Below are 21,866 nucleotides of genomic sequence, written 5' to 3' on the forward strand. Positions count from 1 at the left end.
TGGCCCAGTCATTTTACCTCATAGCATTTTCCCATCTGAAAAATGAAGATATTTGTGCTTAAATATCATGGTAACATTTCCTACCATGTACTAAGCATATCTCTCATGTTCTTTATCCTTAACCCTCAAAATCAGCTTTCAAAAGTTCTTAATATGGAGTTCAGACTCTTTTCAAAGAGATCCAGAAGTGATACCAGAAATGAACATCCAAAGCCTACCATATATGCATATTTGTGCATTTTTATCTGGGTTCTCAACCAGGGACGCATGAGAATCTCAGCATCTGGGGTGAAGCTGGGAGAAGGAACAGAGGCACAGGTGTGTGCATTTTGGAAAAACCTTCCATTGTGATTCTGATGTTTGCTCCCCAGTCTAGCTTGTACCAGTTTTGACAAAAAGGCCAAACCACCAGTTTAACATATTGATTTGCATGTATACTCAAAGCAGAAGTTATATGAAGGATGAACAAAAACCGAATTACCTATTTTCCAGAGAAATGAAAGCATATATCCACACAAAGACTTGTAACTATTAATAGCAACTTTATTCATTATGGTCCCAAACTGCAAACAATCCAAAAGTCCACCAGGGGTGAAGGGATTAAAAGGGAACATAAACATCAAAACATACAAGACTTCTAAAAACACTCTGAGTGAAAGCAATATAAAAGATGGCTCCATGTATACACAGTTCTTGCAAACCATCCTGACAGAGCAGATTAGCGATCACCTTGGGATCAGAGGTGGAAGGAAGGATTGAACTGCAGAGGGAAATGAAATTTTTAGGACGATGGAACCGTAATAACGTATCTTGGTTGTAGGGTGGTTTCACAGATGTATGTGTTCTTTCCAAACTCATTGAGCTGTAAATTCTTAATGATCGCTGTTTATTGTACATAAAAGTATGCCAAAATAAAATTGATTTAAAAATTGAGTTAACAATGCCAACTCCTAAATGTCAGCAGCACATCTCATGGAATATTTCTCACGTAACTAAAACTACTTACCCGCCAACTCAAATGCCTATCCTTTAAGCTGTCTTCAGTACAAGTGATGAAACAGGACTAATCTCTCAACACTATTCTCTCCCCAGGGCCACTGCGTAGGGCTTTTAAGAGGCAATCAGCAGTATACTACAATGCTAAATTGTCACCCAGAGTGGGGTAATGAACTCAGCCTCATCAGAACCATACCTTAATCCATCTAACATCTGACAGAGCAAGTTCACGTGGTGTGACTTATTCCAACAGATGTACCCATATTTTACAATGTGTACCTTGGGTAAGATGCACTGTGTTAGATACACATTCCCTGCAAGCTAGCTGTCATTCCTTTCTTTACCATAGATCAGTGATCAGTCATTGAAAATTCTATCCTAACCAACCAAACTAACCAACTTTAGAGGAAGAGGATGATGATACCCCTAAGCTTCTAGAGACACAGTATGTTCCAACTTTTTTTACAGCTAATATGCCTCAGTACGTGTATAGAATCCAAATGGTTGTGTTCTAAAATCCAATTACACATTAATTTCTAACTTTTATTTCCATCTTCGGTGCCTGAAAAACTTTTTTTATCAACAAACGTCAGTGAGATGTAGGCAAATATGTGCATGCCCAATTATTTATAACCTGATAATGTAAGATCTTTAATAAACTTATTGTGAATCAAGGATTTGCAAAAGCACTTTTGACCAAATTAAGTACTTTAAAACAAACTGCTCATTTGTTTTCTAACCAACGGGCATGAGTATTTCATATATTTTACCTTTGGTACCTTGTATGTATGTAGTCTTGTACACATCACGTCATATTTATGAAATTCATATTTTTTAGGAAGTTAGATATATTATGATTTGCAAGATTAAGTAAAGACTAGGAAAACAGAACATGTCCTATGAATGAAGGAATAGTCAAAAAGTATGTGTTAAATTTTTGAAAATGAGTCTGCCTTGGAAATCTTGTATTTTTCCTATATTCATTCAAAATTATTGTGAACAGTTTTGTTGCATTCTGACAGCTGGAAAAAAAGTAAAACATTTAGTTAACTTGTTATAAGTAAAACATTTCTAAAAGGTAATTGTTTATTACTAATTGTTTATTACGTGTAATAACTTTCTGGAGAAGCCAAACACTTGAAACACTTCAAACAAAAAGAATTAAAATACTTGATCAATTTTTATTTCAAAATGTCTACAAAGTTTTAACTCTCCATTATACAAATAATTTTTCAAAATTGAGACATTATTCAAATGTAAGCCAAAGTCCTTATACAAAAAGAATACACACAAAGATCAAAAATATACATATTCTCTCAGCAAACTTTGTTACATAAATAAGAAAAATATATACAGCTCATATTTTCAATTTAAAGTACAATTGCCTTAACACTGCAACCACATACAGAAGGTACTAAAATAAGAAGAAATACTACAGCAAAAGTTACGGGAAGAACAAATTCATCTTATGACATCTACAGATTATAAAGATACACAGAGCCAATAATCAAGGAACATACACTTCACATTTAGATCTTAATTTTTACTTCACTTTATTTTTTAGAATATCCTCTGGATAGGTAAAATTCACAATTTTACCAGCTACCCTTAATACAAAAGTTAGAACATGTGAAGAAACCTATGTCTTTGTACTTTGGGATAGGTGTCAAAAGAATTCTTTAGGTTGAATTTGTATGAACGAGTGTTAACATTTTCCAAGGAAACTGAATTGGCTATTGAAAACTCAAACAATTCTTTTTAAGTAGGAAATGTGGGGAAAAAATCCAAATACTTTAAAAGTCTTAACATAGTAAAGCAAGAAGGAAAAATTATGCTAATGGTTCCCTAGATTGTTAGGCAACTCAACTAGATATATGGTAATTATGTTTTGCCCCAGAAATTCTCCTTCCTTTTCTGAGCTCGTGCCAGAGTTTGAAAAGCCTGGAGACTAGAAGCTGCGGAGCGAGCAGAAATCTCAGATAATCTGTCTTCATCTGCAATGAAAAAAGCATAATCAGAAAGTATCTCTAATATAAACACAATGTTTTATAACGTGAACAGAAAATTAAAAGCATCAAGCTTTGTGATGTCAATATTGACTCTGTCAGAAAAAATTATTAAAATAAAAGATATTAACATTTTCAAGAGAGTTCACCACAATTTCTCAAGTTTACCATATTGAGAAATCAAACACTTTCGTGTCAAATGAGCATTGCTTCCTTCCTGAAATCCCACAATGACATTACCTAAACACATGGCCTGTGATTTCAGTATTACTTGGAAACAATTCATCATCATACTGTCTTGCCCTACTTTAAAAAGCACAGCTCTTCTGAGCAAAAAGCTTTTTTAAGCTTTTTAAAAACAAAATGCCATACCTTAATACGGTACTTAATGTTCACATTTCCTAAATAATCTCACTTAATGTTTGACTTTAATATGCTACCCTTCATTAGGACAGAAATTCCTCATTCTGAGTAAGCAAATATGTTACAAGATTATTTGTAAACGCTATTCTTCCACTAAGAAGAAAACAGAACTGGATTCGAAGTGTCCGGATATTTATATTTTGAAACATAATAACTTGATTTCTGGCTCACTGAATTCTGAAAAAAGTCCCAAGTTTGTTAAGAGGAGAGAAAATCTTCAATGTGAAAATCTTCAGTCAGTTCCTATTTGAACTTATATAAAGTATTCATTCAAATTTATTTTCAAATCCAAAATTTATAAATTCAATAATTTCATACATCCTAGAATGAGTTAAAATAGTAACTTTGATTGCTCACATCAGGAATTCAAAATTCCTGCTGCCGCTATTAGAAGCAAATGAATTTTTCAGAATGAATACAACACAAGAAAAAAAGTCCATTTGCCCTAATCATATTTTTTTTTTGATAATTGATAATTGAAAATTGAGCATTTGGAAAAAATGATACATATAATGCTAGACTGGATTCCTGAGCCCACAACCAGCCAGGATGGAAAAAAAGAAAGAGCATTGACCTCAGGTGTGATGCAAGGCACACTCTCTTATCATCTGTTTGCCCTAAAAATTTTTTTTCAAGACTTAAGTCCCAGTTTACTCATTTGTAAATGGGGATAACTTTATCCCCCCCTCACAGGGTTTCATGGATCTAATGATATAATATCTGCAGAAGTACTTTGTAAACTATAAAGTGCTAACCCAATGTTAAAATCATGATACTACTATAAACTACCATATAATAAAACCTCATACTTGGATCTGATGTTATTTCACTATTGAAATACCTTCATCATTAAAGACTTCATGCTGAGGCAGCTGGAAATTGTTCATCCTTGCTTTTCCCACTTAAAAAAAAAAGGCAGAAAAATCACCCTTCAGAGCCATGTAACAGTATATTTTGTTTATAGGAAAACCTTAGTGAAAGATGGTCAAAACTTTCATTAATTTTATATCTTTGATAGAAATTATTATCAATGGGCCATTCACTAATTTATAACGTGCTTAGCAAATATGTAAACAAGCAATGGGAAAATTTCTAGAATTCTTTTCAATAATAATATTGATCTATTCTAACTTTAAAGAAATGCAGTAGGCTTCTGTTTAAAGATGGGAGATGGGACTACACACATTTACAAGAATGACATTAAACCCACAGGACAAGAAAAATGAAGGTAAGAAAACAACAAAATTTTGGAAACGGGAAAGCAAACAGAAAAGCAGTGAGTATATGAGACACCGGCAGGGCTCAGTTGGTTAAGTGTATGACTCTTGATTTTGGCTCAGGTCATGGTCTTACAATCGTGAGACTGAGCCCTGAGTCAGGCTCTCAGGCTGTGTGAAGCCTGTTTAAGATTCTCTCTCTCCCTCTCTCCCCTGCTTCCATGCTCTCTCTCCCTCTCAAAAAAAAAAAAAAAAAAAGCTTAGAAAAGCAGTGTGTTTGTTACCATCATACCTAAGCTGAATCCTAAGTCAGCAGAAGAAAGAATCCAAGAAGCAACCAATCTGTTCTCCTAACCTAGCTCAAGTTTAGGAGTACTAAGTACCCCTGAAAGTTGGAGTGAAGATAAGCCTGAACCAGGAAACTGGTCGAAGTCTTACAAAACAATTAGTCTGCCAAATCCTTCTTTATATTTCCACAGCTGGGTAACTGACCTTTCTCACAAGAGAGGAATGGAGGTTTCCTCTCTAAAGGTTTATCAGAGCTGCTCTAACTGAAGAACACCAGGTTCAACTGAGGGCGGGGGTACCATATTCAAAACAGGACAATTATATATATCATTTATCTTTTCAAAAAGATAAAACATGACATCCATAAAATAAGAACAGAATGCTACATAAAAGGAAGATACAGTTAAAAAATTCTTAGAAATTAAAAAATATAGCAAAAATTTCTTAAAACGCAGAAGGGGTGAAAAATAAATAGTAACCCTCTCAAATTAAAATAAAAAGACAGAGATGGAAAATAGGAAAGGTAAGATAAGAAAATAAGATCATGTTCAACATGGCCAACATTGGAATAAGAGGAGTGTCAGAAAAGCAGGAATCAGAACACGGAGGGGAAGAAATTACTGATGAAATAATTCAAGAAAGTGAGGAACCAGGCTCCCCGACTGAAAAAGTTGACTGAGTACTAGCAAAACGAAGACACCTGCTTTAAAATTTCAGAGCATTAAGGGTAAAAGGAAGATCCCCAAAGATGCCAGGGGGCAAAAAATCCATATACAATGATCAAAAATAAAAAGAGCACTGGGGCACCTGGGTGGCACTGTTGGTTGAGTGTCCGACTTCAGCTCGGGTCATGATCTCATGGTTTGTGGGTTCAAGCCCCATGTTGGGCTCTGTGCTGACAGCTCAGAGCCTGGAGCCTGTTTTGGATTCTGTGTCTTCCTCTCCCTTTGCCCCTTCCTCACTAACTCTCTCTCTCTCTCTTTCAAAAATAAATAAACATTTAAAAACATTTTTTAATAAAATAAAATAAGAGCATTAAGACTTTTCAACAGTAAAAGTGGAAGCTAGAAAAGAGCAGAGCAATGCCTAATAAAACTAAAGGAAACCAATTTATGACCTTGAATTCTCATCTAGGCAATGTTTGGCAATGTCTGAAGACACGTTCAGTTGTCACACCAGGGGAAGCGGTGCTACTGGCATCTAGTAGGCTGCCTATTGTGGAAAGGACAGAACTTGGAGGAAACCTCACGCTGCTACAAAAGTACTGGGGTTGCCGCACAGCTCAGTGTTCCAAAGATGAGATGGAACTTTTCCTATTTAAATTTTTTTTTTAACGTTTATTTATTTTTGAGACAGAGAGAGACACAGCATGAATGAAGGAGGGTCAGAGAGAGGGAGACCCAGAATCCGAAGCAGGCTCCAGGCTCTAAGCTGTCAGCACAGAGCCCGACGCGGGGCTCGAACTCACGGACCTCGAGATCATGACCTGAGCCGAAGTCGGCCGCTTAACCGACTGAGCCACCCAGGCGCCCCGGGACTTTTCCTATTTAAAGAAATGTGTTACATTAACTAAAAAACCCTAGATAATAAACACAAGTTATTAACATACAGTACATACTTAAGCCTTTGTACCCATCAGGATAACATTTTTGTTTTAAAAGACAAAAAATAAAAACCAAAATAATTACCATTATGTTGAAATTCTGGATCTCTGAGAGAGCCCTGAATTCGACGAGAGGGATGCCAGTAGGATGGAGCACAGGGTGGGGAAGGAGACTGCCCAGGTGTGTTTGCTGGATATTCTGGAATTTTTGAAACTGGAAGAGCTACCTCAGCACGTCTGGGGATACTGATTTCAGAATCTTCCCTCAAAGGCAAGGGATCAACTGTTTTTATACCAGCAGCTGGAGAAGTCAGGAGGGCTATAGCACGACTTTCTTTCTAAGTGATGATAAAAAAAAAAAAAAAAAAAGATACATATATGTGTCTGTATATATATAAGTAAAATCTTTAAATACACAAAAAATATAACCACAAAAGCAGTAGGAGAAATTATGAAAAAAATCTATGTAACCTCCATGTGAGGAAGATTTTATATGCCTAACAAACAATATTGGTAAATATATTTAGCTATATAAAAATACATAAACATTAAAAAAAATTTTAATCACAAATTTGAGGAAAATATACAACCTATATATTGACAATGAATGACCATTGCTACATAGATATTTCTTTAAAAGTAGTAAGAAAAAGACAATTAAAAAGTAGAAAAGGGATATACATAAGCAATTCACATAGACAAATTACAAATAGCAAAAATACCCTACCTCACTAGTAATCAAATAATTTCAAACTAAAAGCACCAAGGCACTAATTTTTCACTTACCAAATTACAAAGATTAAATTTTTTTTTGTCAAAAACACACTATAATACTGATGCTGACAAGACTATGGAAACACCGGTACTCTCCTAGAGTCCTGGGAGTATAATCTTCCCAGGTTGCTGGCAAAACATAGAAAAAGCCTTAAAATTTTGTGTTCTTTGGTCACACAATAATACTTGGAGAGTATTTATACAAAAAGAGATAAAATGAACAAAAATGTAGCTGGATGGATTTCTTTACAGCACTTTTTCAAAACAGAAAAATTAATAACTATAGGCATCTAATTTTTTAAAAATTGCTTTCAATAATAAACAGCCTGCATAACTATACGTTACATATCCCGTTGCTATTAAAAATTAGATCATAGGGGCGCCTGGGTGGCGCAGTCGGTTAAGCGTCCGACTTCAGCCAGGTCACGATCTCGCGGTCCGTGAGTTCGAGCCCCGCGTCAGGCTCTGGGCTGATGGCTCAGAGCCTGGAGCCTGTTTCCGATTCTGTGTCTCCCTCTCTCTCTGCCCCTCCCTCGTTCATGCTCTGTCTCTCTCTGTCCCAAAAATAAATAAACGTTGGAAAAAAAAATTAAAAAAAAAAAAAAAATTAGATCATAATATTTAATGATATGTAAATATGTTAATTCATTGCCAAGTGAGAAAAAATAGATTAATCTTACCTACAGCATAATAAACAAATACACTATACACCTAAAGAACTCAAAAATTCAATATGGCTGCCCTTAACAGTAGATGGAACACCACTGATTTCCTTTTTTAGCTGGTATCTTCTATTTTCCACAATGATAATGTATCACTATCTTAAAAGTCCTTGTAGAATTTTCCTTATTAGAAGAATGTGAACCAGTAAAATCAAACACAGTTCCAAACTTTCCTAATTATTTCTTGTAAATGTGGCCTTTATTTACTAACTTTGGATTTATTGATGCAATATTCAAAACAATGCTTTCTGACCTTTGGTATCTTTTTCTGTAATTAGAGAGCTTACTGCTTCAAAGTGGAGAGGCCTGGGGTCTTATCCAACAAACATACATGTTTTTCACATCAAGATCTAAAATAAAACCACAAATCTTCCTCTTGCTTCCCTTTTTAACTATAAGTATCACTTAGGAAAAAATGTTCTTCTGATTTACTTTTTCTTTTTCTACATATATACACAGAATCTGAGATCTCTGTCAAATTGGTATCATTATTGCTTAAAAGGCCTGAATGAAATCTCTTAACAATATTTGTAACATGGGGTTCCCAGGTATAATTTAATGGACTTTGCAATCTGTTTTTGAGGCTAAAGTCTTCTCATTGGCCTCCTTCCCCCTCCACGCCATACAGCCCATTCTGCACTGAGTAGCCAGAGTGATTTTATCATGTAAACCAGATATTTGCTGTGTGGCTTTACACCCTCCCAGGGCTTCCCTGGGCCATCAGAATCATGCCCCCACTCCTCACCCACCCTCCCTTCCCAATCTCATTTCTTACCTCTCCTCCTCCCTCTTAGGCCCCAGTCACACTGGTCTTCAAAACTCTCACTGTTACGCACTTGTACTTACTGTTTCTTCAAACAGGAAAACAATCTCTGCTCATCTCTGCCTGGGCACATACCTCATTAGTCAGTTCTTAGTTAAATTGTCACCTCCGCAGAGGTGCCTGTACTGATAGCCTGTCCTGATAGTAAAGCAACCTCACCCATGACTTGGAGGTTATTTGTGGTTTTATTTAACTCACAGCATTGATACTACCTAAAATTATCTTTTTAAAAAATCATCTATCTCTCAGAATGAAAATGTAAGCTCCATGAGGGCAGGGATTTTGTCTTGATTACCAAAGAATCCCCAGATCCCAGAATGGTACGTGACACATAGTAAGAGCACATTAAATATCAAATTGAGTGAGTGAAAGTGAAATTCCTGATATTTCCCTCCAAAGATGGTTTCTGTCCAGAGTTCTCCTACTCAGTGCAGGGCATCCCCCATCAATCCTACAAGGTAAGGCAGAAACCTAGAAGTCATTCATGGTTTCTCATCCACCATTATCCAACCCAGCACAAAGCCTTGACTTTCCTCCCCTTATTCACAATTCTTCAGTTTCATCCACTTCTGTCAATGTCCACCCTCCTCAGTCCAAGCTATCAACTTGTCCTACCTAGACTACCACAGTGACCTTCTAAGGGTAACTAGTCTACTCTTGCTTTCCATGGGCAGCCGAAAGGTCTTTAAAATATTTCAATGACTTCCCATTGCTCTCAAGATAATGATAAAAATTCTCAATATTGCTATCTTTGCCAGATTCATCTTGACCTACTCCCTGCCACACACTATACTTACCTTTGTTTCTTAGAACCCTATGTTCTTTCTCACCACAGGATATTGGCATATGCTATACTTCTCCTACCCACCCTTTTTACCTGGTCAACTCTTCCTCTTCCTCAGTATCTCAACCCAATTATGACTTCTTTTAAGAAGCATCCTTGATTTCCAAGAAGCTTCCTGACTTCCAGGACTAGGCCAATTCCTTTCAAAATAGCACTATATACTGCTTTGAAACTCTTATTAGTTTTAATTTTACTTTTTTGGGGGGTATGATTCTTTGATTACTGTGTATCTCTTTACCAGACTGTAGGTTCCGTAAGATCATGAACTATGTCTATTTTTTTTTTTAACTTTATTTATTTTGGAGGGGTCGGCGGGGAGTGGCAGAGAGAGAAGGAGAGAGAGAATCCAAAGCAGGCTCCATGCTGTCAATGCAGAGCCTGACGCGGGGCTCAATCTCATGACCGAGAGATCATGACCTGAGCCAAAATCAAGAGCTGGTTGCTTAACCAATTGAGCGCCCCATGTCTATTTTTGTTCACTATCTTTATTGCATGTGGGTAAACAGATAAGTAACATCTGCTGCATGAATGAAGTGAGCTAACACTCACTTAGCTTTTTAATATCATTTATAAGACGTTAAAATGGTCCTTGACAATTAAACCAATACCATGAGAATTCTCCTCTGAATTTTGTGAGACAGTGTTGTTTAGGAGTTAAAAATGTGGGCTCTGAGGACAGACTGCCTGGGACTAAATTCTGCCCCACCAATTGGCAGCTGTGTTTCCCCAGTTTCATCTAAATGAGAATAATAACAATACCAACCTCCTGGAGTCATTATGAAGACTTAAGTTAACATATGTACAGTACTTAGCACAGGGCCTAGAACATAGTTAACCACTCAGTTAATGCCAGCTATTATGATCATCCCCATGTTTTTAAGTTACCCAAATTGCTGCTGCCCTATAACCTTCCCACAATTAAATGTCACTAAAAGTTAATATTAAAAAAATTTCTGGATATTATAAACATATTCTGAATCTTATAATTAAAAAGATGTACAATGGCATTGAGGGAAATTGAATACTGGAAAGGATTTATTGGAAACTGTATTGTGTGCATGATGAGGTGGAAATTGGCATTAAAGGGCAGGATCATTCTATTTCATTAATTTAACTATTCAATAATTAATTCCACACTAAATGAAAATGTTACATATAAATCCAGCTGCCATTATGGATTAAGGCTACTCTTTTTAGCTGAGGGTAGTCAACTCTGTGTGGGCAAAGCTGCCTAGAAGCTCACACCTTCCAGGTAGCAACCTGGATCCTGGGATGAGAGGGAGTGCTGGGGGTGCAGAACAGCCCATGGGGGCAAGAGATTCTTAATATCTGATTCTGATCAGTCCTCTGTATTCCTTTTGTCATAAACCAACGTATACACATTGGTTTAGATTCTGTCATTCTAATAATACTCAGTCAACACCTATTTAACGGGTACCTGCTATGAGGTGACTTCGGTACTGGGCTTTGGGGACAACTGGGCTCTGATCCCCTTTCCTACCTCTCCCCAACACCTAAAAAGTTTCCCCTGGGCCACACCTCTGAAAATTCATGAACAGCCATCAGCAAAATCCCCTGGAGAAATGCAACCTCTTCTCTAAATGTTCTCTATCCTACTTCAGCCACTTACTCCCACGATTATATGTTAAGCCTTGTCATTACTGCTAACTGCAACCTCTCCACAATTCCAATTTCTGACTACCACCTCCTGACTTTAAAACTACTCCCTCTAGGTACTCCAATTTCAACAAGTCCTTAAGTTGGCCAAGACCTTCCATTGATCCTGTCACCTCTACACGGTGCCTTACCTTCCCAAGTCCTATTTTTCCTGCTCTAACCAACTCAACTTCCATGGCCAATCATTATAATCACTCCCCTACATGTACCTTAACTCCCTGACCCCCTTTCTCATTTTGTCTTACTCCCTTGACAAAACATGAACCCCAGTTAAATTCAACTCTCTTACTTATCCTGCACCTCTGTAGCCAAACATGGCTGGAGAAAAACACACAACCCATCACGACTGCTCTTACGTCAAACCCGTGACCACGAGCCTAAAATGGGCCCTTTATGTTGCCCTGCATTATCTCACATTTCCCTGGCCCACTCCCTCTCCCACTCTCTGAAAAGACTACTTCATGATTTCTTTTCTTTACTCAAACCTCCAACCTCTTCATCCCCAGCCTCGTTCTTGGCGAGGATCTTTCTTCATGTGCCACCAAGAAAAATTCCGAAGAGACTTTCCCAAAGCTCCCAGCACATCTCCCTATTTTATTAGCAGTGCTCACATATTCTGCCTCCTCTGTAACAATGAAGGAGCTGTCAGAGTGCCTACAATCAACCCTTCCACTTCTCCCCCAGATCCCATGGAACATCTCAAGTGGTGCTCGGCACTGAGTGCACAGGGGCAAAGTTGCTGGCTGGGCCTGCATCATTTTTCTCTCTCTTTAAAACCATTCTTGTCAACACATAAATGTGCTGTTATCTCCTTCATCTTGACCTCACTCCCAGCTGCCATTTGTTACTCTGCTCCCCTTCACGGAAAAGACTCTTAAAAGAGTTGTCTGTGATGACTGCCTCCAATTCATCTCCTCTCCTTTCTCTTGAACTCACTTGCATTTAGGCAATTATCCCTCCCCACCATCGAAACTGCCCTTTGTCAAGGTCACCAATAACATCCATGTTGCTAAATCCAATCATCAGTTCTCATATCTTATTGATCCATCAGTAGCACTGACACTCCCTCCTCCTTGACACCTTCCAGATACCGCAGTCTTCTATTTCACCACCTCACTGGCTATTCCTTATCATTCTCTTTGCTGGTTACTCCTCAACTTCCCAGTATCAAAAAACCAGGGCTGACACCTGTCTACACATACTCTTCCCTCTCTATACCCACCTCCCCTGATGACCTCCCCCGGTCTCAAGCCCTCACATACCTGTGCACCTGTACAATAGACACTCAAATCTGTATCCGCAGCCCAACCTGTCCTCCACACCTCAAACTCAGAAAGTCAACTCCCAATTCAACGTGTCTACTTGTACCTGTAATAAGCTTCTCAAATGTAACATGTCCAAAACAGAACTCTTCATCTTCCCTGACAAACCTTTTCCTTACACTGTCCTCCCCATCTCAGGTAAACGGCAACTTCATCCTTACTGCACAGGCCAAAAATCTTGAATCCTTGATTTCTGTCTTTCTCCCATGCCATATCTTAACCATCAGCAAATGTTGTCAACTATACCTTCAATGCACATCCAGAATCAGACTTCATCACATGACCTCCACCGCTACCCATATGAACCAAACGACCATCACCTCTTGCCTGGATATTGTAATTGACTCCTATGTAGGCTCAGGCCCCTGCTCTTGCATTCCTACTGTCTGTTCCCAAACAGTAGCCAGAGTAACATGGAAAAACCTAAGTCAAAACATATCACTTCTCTGCCCCTCCAAAGACTTCCGATTTCATTCAGAATAAAATTCAAAGTCTTTGCTATGAACTATAAGGCCCTACATAGTTTAGTCCCCCCATGATGCCCCCTAACTTATTGCCCACACTCTCCCTGTCTGGCTCTCTGCTTCAGCCACACTCACTTTCTGGCCGGTCCTCAAGAAATCAGGCACCTGATCACCTCAGGGACTTTGCACTTGCGTTCTTTTTGCCTAGAATGCCTGCCTACATATGCATATGGGTCCATCTCTCACCACCTTCAGAATCTGCTCAAATGTCACCCTCTCAGCAAGAACTTCCCTGGCTACTTTGTATTCATTTCCCCTGCTTTACTTTTCTCTTTAGTACTTACCACTGTCTAAAATACTCTGTATTTTACCTAGTTATCCTGTTTATTGTCTCTCTCCTCCACTAGAATAGAAGTTCAATAAGGGTCAGAATTTGCACCTGCTTCTTTCACTGTTATATCTCCAGTGCTAAAACAGTGCCTGGAACATACTTGAAATACAACTGCCACCCAGTAGATGCTCAATAAAAAATACTGTTTCTCTTCTCTCTCTTCTTGCTGAGTCACATTTGACAAGATTTAAAAATACATCAGCAGAAGTAGAATGCCACTACCAGAAAAAAATAATTCAAGGCCTTTGCCTTAATAAAAGCACATTAATAGCATCACCTCCACATACAATGCACAGAATTTTCTAAAATCTGAACCTATCGTTCATTCGTTACATGTGACTAAAACAATCGCTTCCTAAAAAGATATTTTTCCCCCAAGATACAAATATTTACCTTCCTAAAATCATTCTTTGCAGTTTCTAAGCCATCCTGAGAGGACACTCTTTTCCTTTGTTCTAGGACTGGAGGCCTCACTTTAGATGGAGACACTAGAACAGCACCACCTAGAAAAATGCAGAAGACAAGTCTCAAACTAAATTCTCACGCAGAAAAAGCAAGTAAGATAAGAACTACCGCGTTTGCCCATTACCAACAGCTGGAGTGGTGAGATCATGATGAGTCCTCTGGATTCCACCAAGTTCTCTCAGCTTTGGAGTAGGAAGCCTGCCTCCTTTTCCAGAAGATACAGAAGAAGAATCTGACCTACAAATCCAAACAATCTACTATGATGCATTTCCCCCCAGCAAACAGGATTAAAAATATTTTACCATTATTATGCAATAATAAAACAAAATTTATAGGGTCATCTGTTTCTAAAAACACATGCCGTTAAGAGGGACTGAATATCGGAAAAGACGGAAGGTCACTGCAAGTCAGCAGCAATAGACCAGAGAATTCTTCCATTAAATCAGCTCCTAAGTTTCCCATTAGGTGCAAAACTCAGGACAGAATGATAAGGGATTTGGATGATGGACAAAAAGCACCATTATCAGTGGTAGAGAACCACTCCCCAAAGCAATTAACACATAAATCAGCAACAATTAGCTATTTGCAGATATCACTTATTTTAACATTACAAAACATTATCTTTCTTTTTTGGTGAAACATTTGATATTAAAGAATATCAGCTATTTTCTTAAATCACAAAGAAAGCCATTCCCTCAGACACATTTACAAATCTGCCAAATCATAATTAGTGGGACATAAATGAAAACAACCCTAACTGCTTCCTCCCCAAGTAGCTCAGTGTTCAAGTGTTCAACTACCAATTACTGGTGACTCAAATACCTGAGTGAATCAAATTATAAATTGAAATGTCTGCTTTGTGACATTAAAGTAACATCTGCTCTTTATTAGTCATAAAACCAAGAGTGTAAACCACTGTACTTGGTGACAAAACAAAAAAATATTAACCGTGTGCATAATGCTTCCATATACTGATTAATTGAAAACTCTCACCCTTCTTTTATCTTTTCTGCCTTAGATTTTTCCGGTACTTCGACCTTCTCCAGCTCTCCGTTATGAACCTGCCTGTCCTTTTCTGTTTCTTCCTCCTCCTCCTCTCTCGGCTGTTTCTGCACCCCTTCATCTGTGTTCTCTGCGTCCCACGCCAGGCGTCTTCTAACGGGCAGGGTGGGAGCATCTGACACGCCCAATTTCTCAGTGGTAGTTTTCTGCGGCTGCTCTTCCAAGGCAGGCTTTTTCTCTTCCAGTGTTGTAGGAGGACATTTCTGCAAAGTCTTATGGCTTGTAGGATCTCTGCAGAACAAAAGTGTCAAACTGGAGTTTGAGGTTTCTAAGTTTATACTCATTTCAGTGAGTCTGTCATTTCCCTCCAGCGTTCACAACTTTACGTCCCACAGGTACTACCTTGCCCAGATACTGAAGAAAGAAACCTAATTAAGAGTTCATTTGACAGTATAATAAACTAAAGCTACAATTCGGACTTTCTATTAAAATACTCCATGGGCACCTGGGTGGCTCAGTCGGCTGAGTGTCCGACTTCTGCTCAGGTCATCACGATCTCATAGTTCATGAGTTCGAGCCCTGCATCAGACTCTCTGCTGTCCGTGCAGAGCCTGCTTCAGATCCTTTGTCTCCCTCACTCTGCCCCTCCCCTGCTTGTACACGCTCTCCCTCAAAAATAAAAATAAAAACATTTAAAAAGTAGACAAATTTTAAAAATAAAGTACAATACTCCAAAATAAAATCTACGTATCTTCTCTTACTTCCACCTTCACACAGGCGTGTCTGTCCCGCTGCTAACAACAGTCACATGTGTTCCCTTGACTGGCATTTACACACACAAGCAAGGACTGCACATGGTCTAACTTGTTCGGTTACTCAGTTACAGTTTATGCACAAATTCAAGTGCATTTGTAGATCAAGCAAACTGATTCCAATTTTATACTTCAGATTGATAAGTGTTTTGAAGACATTCTTACAGAATGGATTTTGTAATGAATTTTTAAAGAGGATGTCACATAATTAGAACTTACAGTTCACTTTGGCATATATAATTATATTACTATAATAACTAAAAATTATTTTATTTGCCAAAAATCAATATGCTATTTCTTTTATAAGTAGTTAAATAATTTTCACTTTAAAACCCAAAAGAGCAGACACTTTGCCCATAGAATCAGGGCCTAAGTGTCGTATTAACCACAGAAATCCATTAACGAATGATTATAGGATGTACTACTAGCTTATGTTGTCTAGGTTTTTATTGTTGTTGGTACCTTTCCTTCCTGTTACTTTCTAAAGTTCTTTTCCATCTACTGTATAATCATCCCTATTCTACTCTTGTTAAAAAATATTATAAAATCCAGCCTTCCAGATTTACATTATGTATTATTTACACACAGCTTTACTTCTCACAGAGAATAAACTAGTAATAATGAAATGTAATAAATGGCTGGCATATCTCCATTTAACCGGAAGACAAATTTTGAGGGGTCATGTCATTCATTTACCTATAGAATTCCGTGACCTACCTAAGCTACAATATACTTTCTCACCATCCACAAAGAACATATCTTACCCGGCAAGATCTAGAGCTCTAATGTTACTACTAATGGTTCCTTCTGAGCTTGTGGTTGAGGAGACATCCCAACAGCAGTTGTTATCAGACAGAAGCTGATTCAGATGGTCCCGAGAAAAATGTGTTCCTTGAACTCGTTTCCTATAAAATTCAGCCTTCTCTCGGAGTTCTTTAACCTATGCAGGAGAGTTGAGACACTGTGTATTACTTTAAATACTCCTTTGCAAATACCACCATGTAGCTTATCAAAGATACTGCACAAATACAGCCAGAGACCAAGGAGAAAGGAAGGCAAAAAAAAAAAAAAAAAAAAAAAGCCACAAACGTTCATCAGACTGTGTGCATTTTAAGCAGAAATTAAAACAGTCAAGCTAAAGCACAATGCAGTTATTTTACTTCAGGCCAGCAGGCAGGAAGAATTTGCAGCAGCTAAGAAAAATATTGACACCTAATTCTTATTTCAACTGAAATTACACAAGTACTCTATGCATTATTACAGGTTTTAAAAACTCAAAAGCAACCAACCTCCGCATACCACATGGCATTTAGAGAACCCTAGGAGAGGAATACAGAAACATACTTAATGACAGGTTAATGCCATAGTTGAATATTAATGGGAATCAATGAAATACCTTATTATTCTTCCTTCTAAATATATAACAAACTTGTCAATCAATATTTTTATTATTTTTGGTAATATTTAATTCACTAAGTAAGATATCTTAATATTACCATGAAAACCAGCCACATTCTTGCATGGCTGAAATGCTATCAATAACAGGTAACCTAATTATTATTCCTACTTCCCCACCTCTGGAAGGGTAGTGACATGCCAGGAACCCCTACCCTGTCTTTATTTCCTGGCTTTATACAACAGCTGCTCCTACTATAGAAGCCGGCAGTGAGAGAATTATGAAGCTTCCCTCTCCAAATTCCTGAAAATTCCCTTGGCATCAGCAAAACCTCAACTTTTAAAAAATGTATTACATAAAAGAATATCCCACAAAATAATAATTATAATATATTCATCAAAGTGACAATACAAAAAAATGTTCTGATGGACTATAAGGTAATGTGAATTCCCTACAATGCAAATAACATCTGTTCAAATGGAAAGGAGCCTTCTATACTCTTTGAAACTCTTTCATGTTATACGTCATACTGCCACCTGCTGGCTTCCCTAAATTCAATTCCACAATGAAAAAAATTAAGCTGCAGCTTAAAATTCTTTAAAATAATCTTTATTTACTCTTCAAAAACTCAATAATTTTTCCTATCATAAAGATGGAATAATAGCATTAAAAGGATATGCAGATACCGTCTGCTATAATCTTTCACTTATAGGCAAAAAAGCAAATAATGAAACTTTGCATTGCAAAAAAAAAGTAACCAAAGAAACACGTCCTCAGTTCCTCAGGGAGACACTACTGAATGCAAAGGGATGAAAGTGTTACATCTGTAGGGAAGCAGCCAAAGCAAAGGACAGCACCTGTCACGGTGGCATAAGAAACCATATAATCCCAGCAGAGTCTCACTGTTCTAATGAACCAAACCTGAAACATTCCTAAAGGATAACTGAAAATATATTTTCTTCACTGCCAAGAAAAACTGAGCCATGTTCATTTATCATTTCTGTTAATTCCTAAACTTTAAAGAAAATTACTAGTTTTTGCATTTAACATATAGAACTGAGACATATAGTTTTTGTCTGTTGAACTACTAACCAGGGTGTGTTGCTGTTTTGTTTCTTTGTTTTTAAAGTAGGCTCCACGCCCAAGGTGGGGCTTGAACTTAAGACCCCAAGATCAAGTGTTGCATGCTCTACCAACTGAGTCAGCCAGGCCCTCCCTCACCAGGGTGTTGTGAATACACAGAGGCCTTGTTATAAAGTGCCCTGATATAATCCAGATTTTATTTCTACTAAGTCCTCTCATGCTTCAAATGTTTCACAGCTGCTCCAGCACCTACATGATACAATCTTCAAGCTTTAGTACAATTTCCTCCTCTGTCTTCAAAGCTCTTCATGCACATCCCCATTAGTACTTATTTCATTCTAGAAATAAGTGGAGTTAATTTCTCTTATCATTCTAGTGGAGTTAATTTCTGTTATCATTCTCCCCCATTAATCTATAAACTCCACAATGTGAGGGAATGTGCAGCATTTAAATATTGATTCCACAACTTGATCTGAGTGTGGCCTAAGTGCTCGGCTGGAGCTGGATGGCTGGTAGCCAAAGATAAACAAGAAAGTCCCTGCAGCACTCAGTGTGCTCACAGTTTGATAGAGAAGGCGGACCTCCTCGTCCTGTATGATACGTTATCATCATAATATTGGTATGGTCTATGCTATAATACACAAAAGAGATATAAGTGGAAGAAGTGGTACAAAAGGGGCTCCATCGGTCCTGCACTGAGTGCGGGGTGGGCTGGGAAGGAGCAGCAGAGAAGGCTGAATTCCATCCCTGCGGGAGGGCCTACTACTTGATGAACGAGAGGATGGACAAATAGCCCCTCCATGTGCACGGTGACCCAGTTTTGTTTGTCAACCAGATTTTTTTTAAAAAAAGCAGATACTATGGAAATTCTGTATAACTTTATTCAGTTCTATTTTTCACTGACATTCAAAACTCAGTAATTGAAATTTACTTTGTCAGCAACCTTTATTAATAATCTTTGTGCTAATGTTATAGTGTTTTACAAATACGTAACTTTAAACTTCTATGATCCTAAACTAAGATGAAAAAATAGAAAGCTGATCTTTCCTAAAGCAAGTTGTTTTACAAGAAAGAGAAAAAAACTAATGGTACGAACTTAATACCTACAACCAACAAGCAGAGCCACCAAAAAGGATATGAACTTAATTAAACTCAATTAAAACAACACACATATCCCTTTCCAGGTCAAGAAACACCATCAGCATCTAGGATATAAATGCTGTAAGTAGAATGTTTTCATTTCTGAATTTCTTTTCCCAAAATAAGAATTCAACTAAGTTGTTTAAAATTTATATACTGAAAATTCAAATTCAAAAAACTGAGAGTATAAAAAATTTTTCCCCAAAATCATCCCCCTCAAAATGAGTCATCTTAGGCCTAGCTGTCCTTACAATGTTTGTCAAATTATAGAACGTCTCTCAAATGTGGAACTTTATCTTGAAATAAAGCCCCATTTGTGAAAGGCACATTAGAAAGAACATCTCAGCTAACGTAAGCTTGGATGATTAAAAGATCACCTAACAAGAAACAAGAAATGTAACACGGATTCAGTAGTTATTGTAAGGATGAGACCTAACAATTGCAACTGTTGGTTATTATTAAAAACCATCTTTTAAGTGAGCATTTCAAAAAGCAACTGTGCCAGTGGTTATATAATGGAGATAATAAATATACAACCACTGGACAAATAAAACCAAACACCCTAATGTTATATGAATAGGTACTTGGATCTTAAGATAAAATACCGAGGCACTAGACTATAAATAGATTCAAAAAGTTTAATATTTCAAACAACACAGGAGGAAATGAAAACGATATATGAACTAGAAAACTGTAACAGGACTCAAAAAGTTACCATTCTAATGATAATAAAGTCACTGATGTCCAAATGCGTTTGAAGAGTGTGAATAATAATCCTCCATGAAACATTAGTAGAAGTGGGAAAATGAAGGAGTACCTTATGCTTAGATAGCTCATAAGCAGCCACATAAGTAAATGTCTTCAGGTTAAAAATAAAATCTAAGATTTAAGTAAAACATGGCCCATATTAAATATCTATGACCTGATCAACTGAAATGGTTATCAACATCAGTGATAAGATTTAGCTAAATGTCATATTCTTTTCTAACTCCAATTCACTTTTTGAATTATTTTGCCCACACAGGTTAGGCAAAACGGTATCACTGATTTAAACATTAACAACCACCATTAACAATAAGCTTTTTTAAAAAGCCCAAAAGTCACCTTCCCAAGATGTTATAATAGGAAACCTTGAAATGACAGCTCTTAAGTTAATGTCAACAAAAATGTTGTTTTCCATCAGGGCAGGACAGGGACTACCACCTTATCGCGACTCCAGACAAAACAATCCTCTTGGTCCACTACATTTTTAGATCTGAGGCCTAAATACCAACTCATCTTAATTTAAAGAAGTCTCAGAGACTGAGAGATAATCTTTCTAAAACAAGGAGCCTCTCATGAGCCCAACCTAGTGAAGTCCCTAAATACAATAGGTCAGTGGCCTACACCTATTAATTGGCCACACTAGCCCTCTGTGGCCACACTCTGTGCTCTGCTTTTGCCCCCAGCTTTTCCTCATTCCCCATCAGAGCTCCTGGCCAAGGTCTGGCATGACCATAAACTGTTCAAGGGTTTCACAGACTCAATTCTTTGCTCCATCATGCCTGCTCTCGATTCTTATATTTTTAACTTTATTTCACTAGGATATGAATATCCCCAGTAATATCTGGAACAGCTTCAAGATTTGCCTTTTACTCTGCCTGGATTGCTGCTGAGCCGCTCTCTAGTCGGGAAGGAGACAGCACGAGGAGCAGCCACGGTGGAAGGAACCAAGTGGTCTCCCGAAACAACATGCGGGGTACAGGAGTCTCACCAGGACGCTGGTCTGGGAGGTGCCAGCGCAAAGAGCCAGCAGCTCAAAGTGCCAACGCCTTCTTCCAGAGGCTCATTACATATAACCATTAGCCATGGTTTCAAGTACGGGGCTGAATAAAAGATTCATTCCCCATCCAAATGATCTCTCTCTTCCCAATGATGGGAGAGGGGGTGTTTACTGAAGTCTAAACTATTTTACTTTTGCTTGTTCACACAGAAAAAAACAGGAAACCATCAAGATGTGGTTTAAAAGCTGGTAATTGTACAATAACCAGAAAAGCTCCACAGTTCATCCTTTGACTGTAAGAAGCTAGTGCTGAACAGGCACTTCCCAATTCTAGGATTACCCTTTCCCTCAAACCTTCCTTTCGGTCCTCAGAATTGCTCCCATATGTCAGGGTACCCCAACACTGTAACGCAAACCTCTCTCAGCACAGGCCACCCCTCCCAGATACTGATGGACTCTAATAGTACAAACTGCCAGTGGACGCCACGGTCAAACTAATCTTGAAAATTTATCTTCAGTTGAGAGAGTAGAGGTCTGGATCTTATTTTCAAAACTACAACGCTACAATTCTACAAACATAATGAAATACTGGATTATAAAAAAAACATTTTAAAGACTTTAATAATAAAAATCTCCAGTTGAAAAAGGAGCTATTT

At 37.8% G+C, this 21,866-nt stretch overlaps 1 protein-coding gene across 2 annotated transcripts in view; it reads right to left on the reverse strand.

Annotated features, from left to right (window-relative positions):
• Positions 1 to 581: 581 nt before the first annotated feature.
• The window catches only part of MDM1 (Mdm1 nuclear protein), a 35,533-nt gene continuing 14,248 nt past the window's right edge, over positions 582 to 21,866 (reverse strand). The window contains exons 8-15 of one of the 2 annotated variants that reach the window (XM_030323161.2): positions 17,119 to 17,148; positions 16,594 to 16,769; positions 15,009 to 15,308; positions 14,140 to 14,252; positions 13,944 to 14,053; positions 6,619 to 6,871; positions 4,267 to 4,326; positions 582 to 2,990 (exon numbers count right to left, since the gene is read on the reverse strand). In XM_030323161.2, the coding sequence (XP_030179021.1) occupies positions 2,878 to 2,990; positions 4,267 to 4,326; positions 6,619 to 6,871; positions 13,944 to 14,053; positions 14,140 to 14,252; positions 15,009 to 15,308; positions 16,594 to 16,769; positions 17,119 to 17,148 (1,155 nt within the window). In that variant the 3' untranslated portion in view covers positions 582 to 2,877. The remainder of the gene's footprint in view (positions 2,991 to 4,266; positions 4,327 to 6,618; positions 6,872 to 13,943; positions 14,054 to 14,139; positions 14,253 to 15,008; positions 15,309 to 16,593; positions 16,770 to 17,118; positions 17,149 to 21,866) is intronic. The other variant, XM_030323162.2, reaches the window with a different exon arrangement.

This window comes from Lynx canadensis, chromosome B4 (assembly GCF_007474595.2).
Source record: "Lynx canadensis isolate LIC74 chromosome B4, mLynCan4.pri.v2, whole genome shotgun sequence".
NCBI lineage: Eukaryota > Metazoa > Chordata > Mammalia > Carnivora > Felidae > Lynx > Lynx canadensis.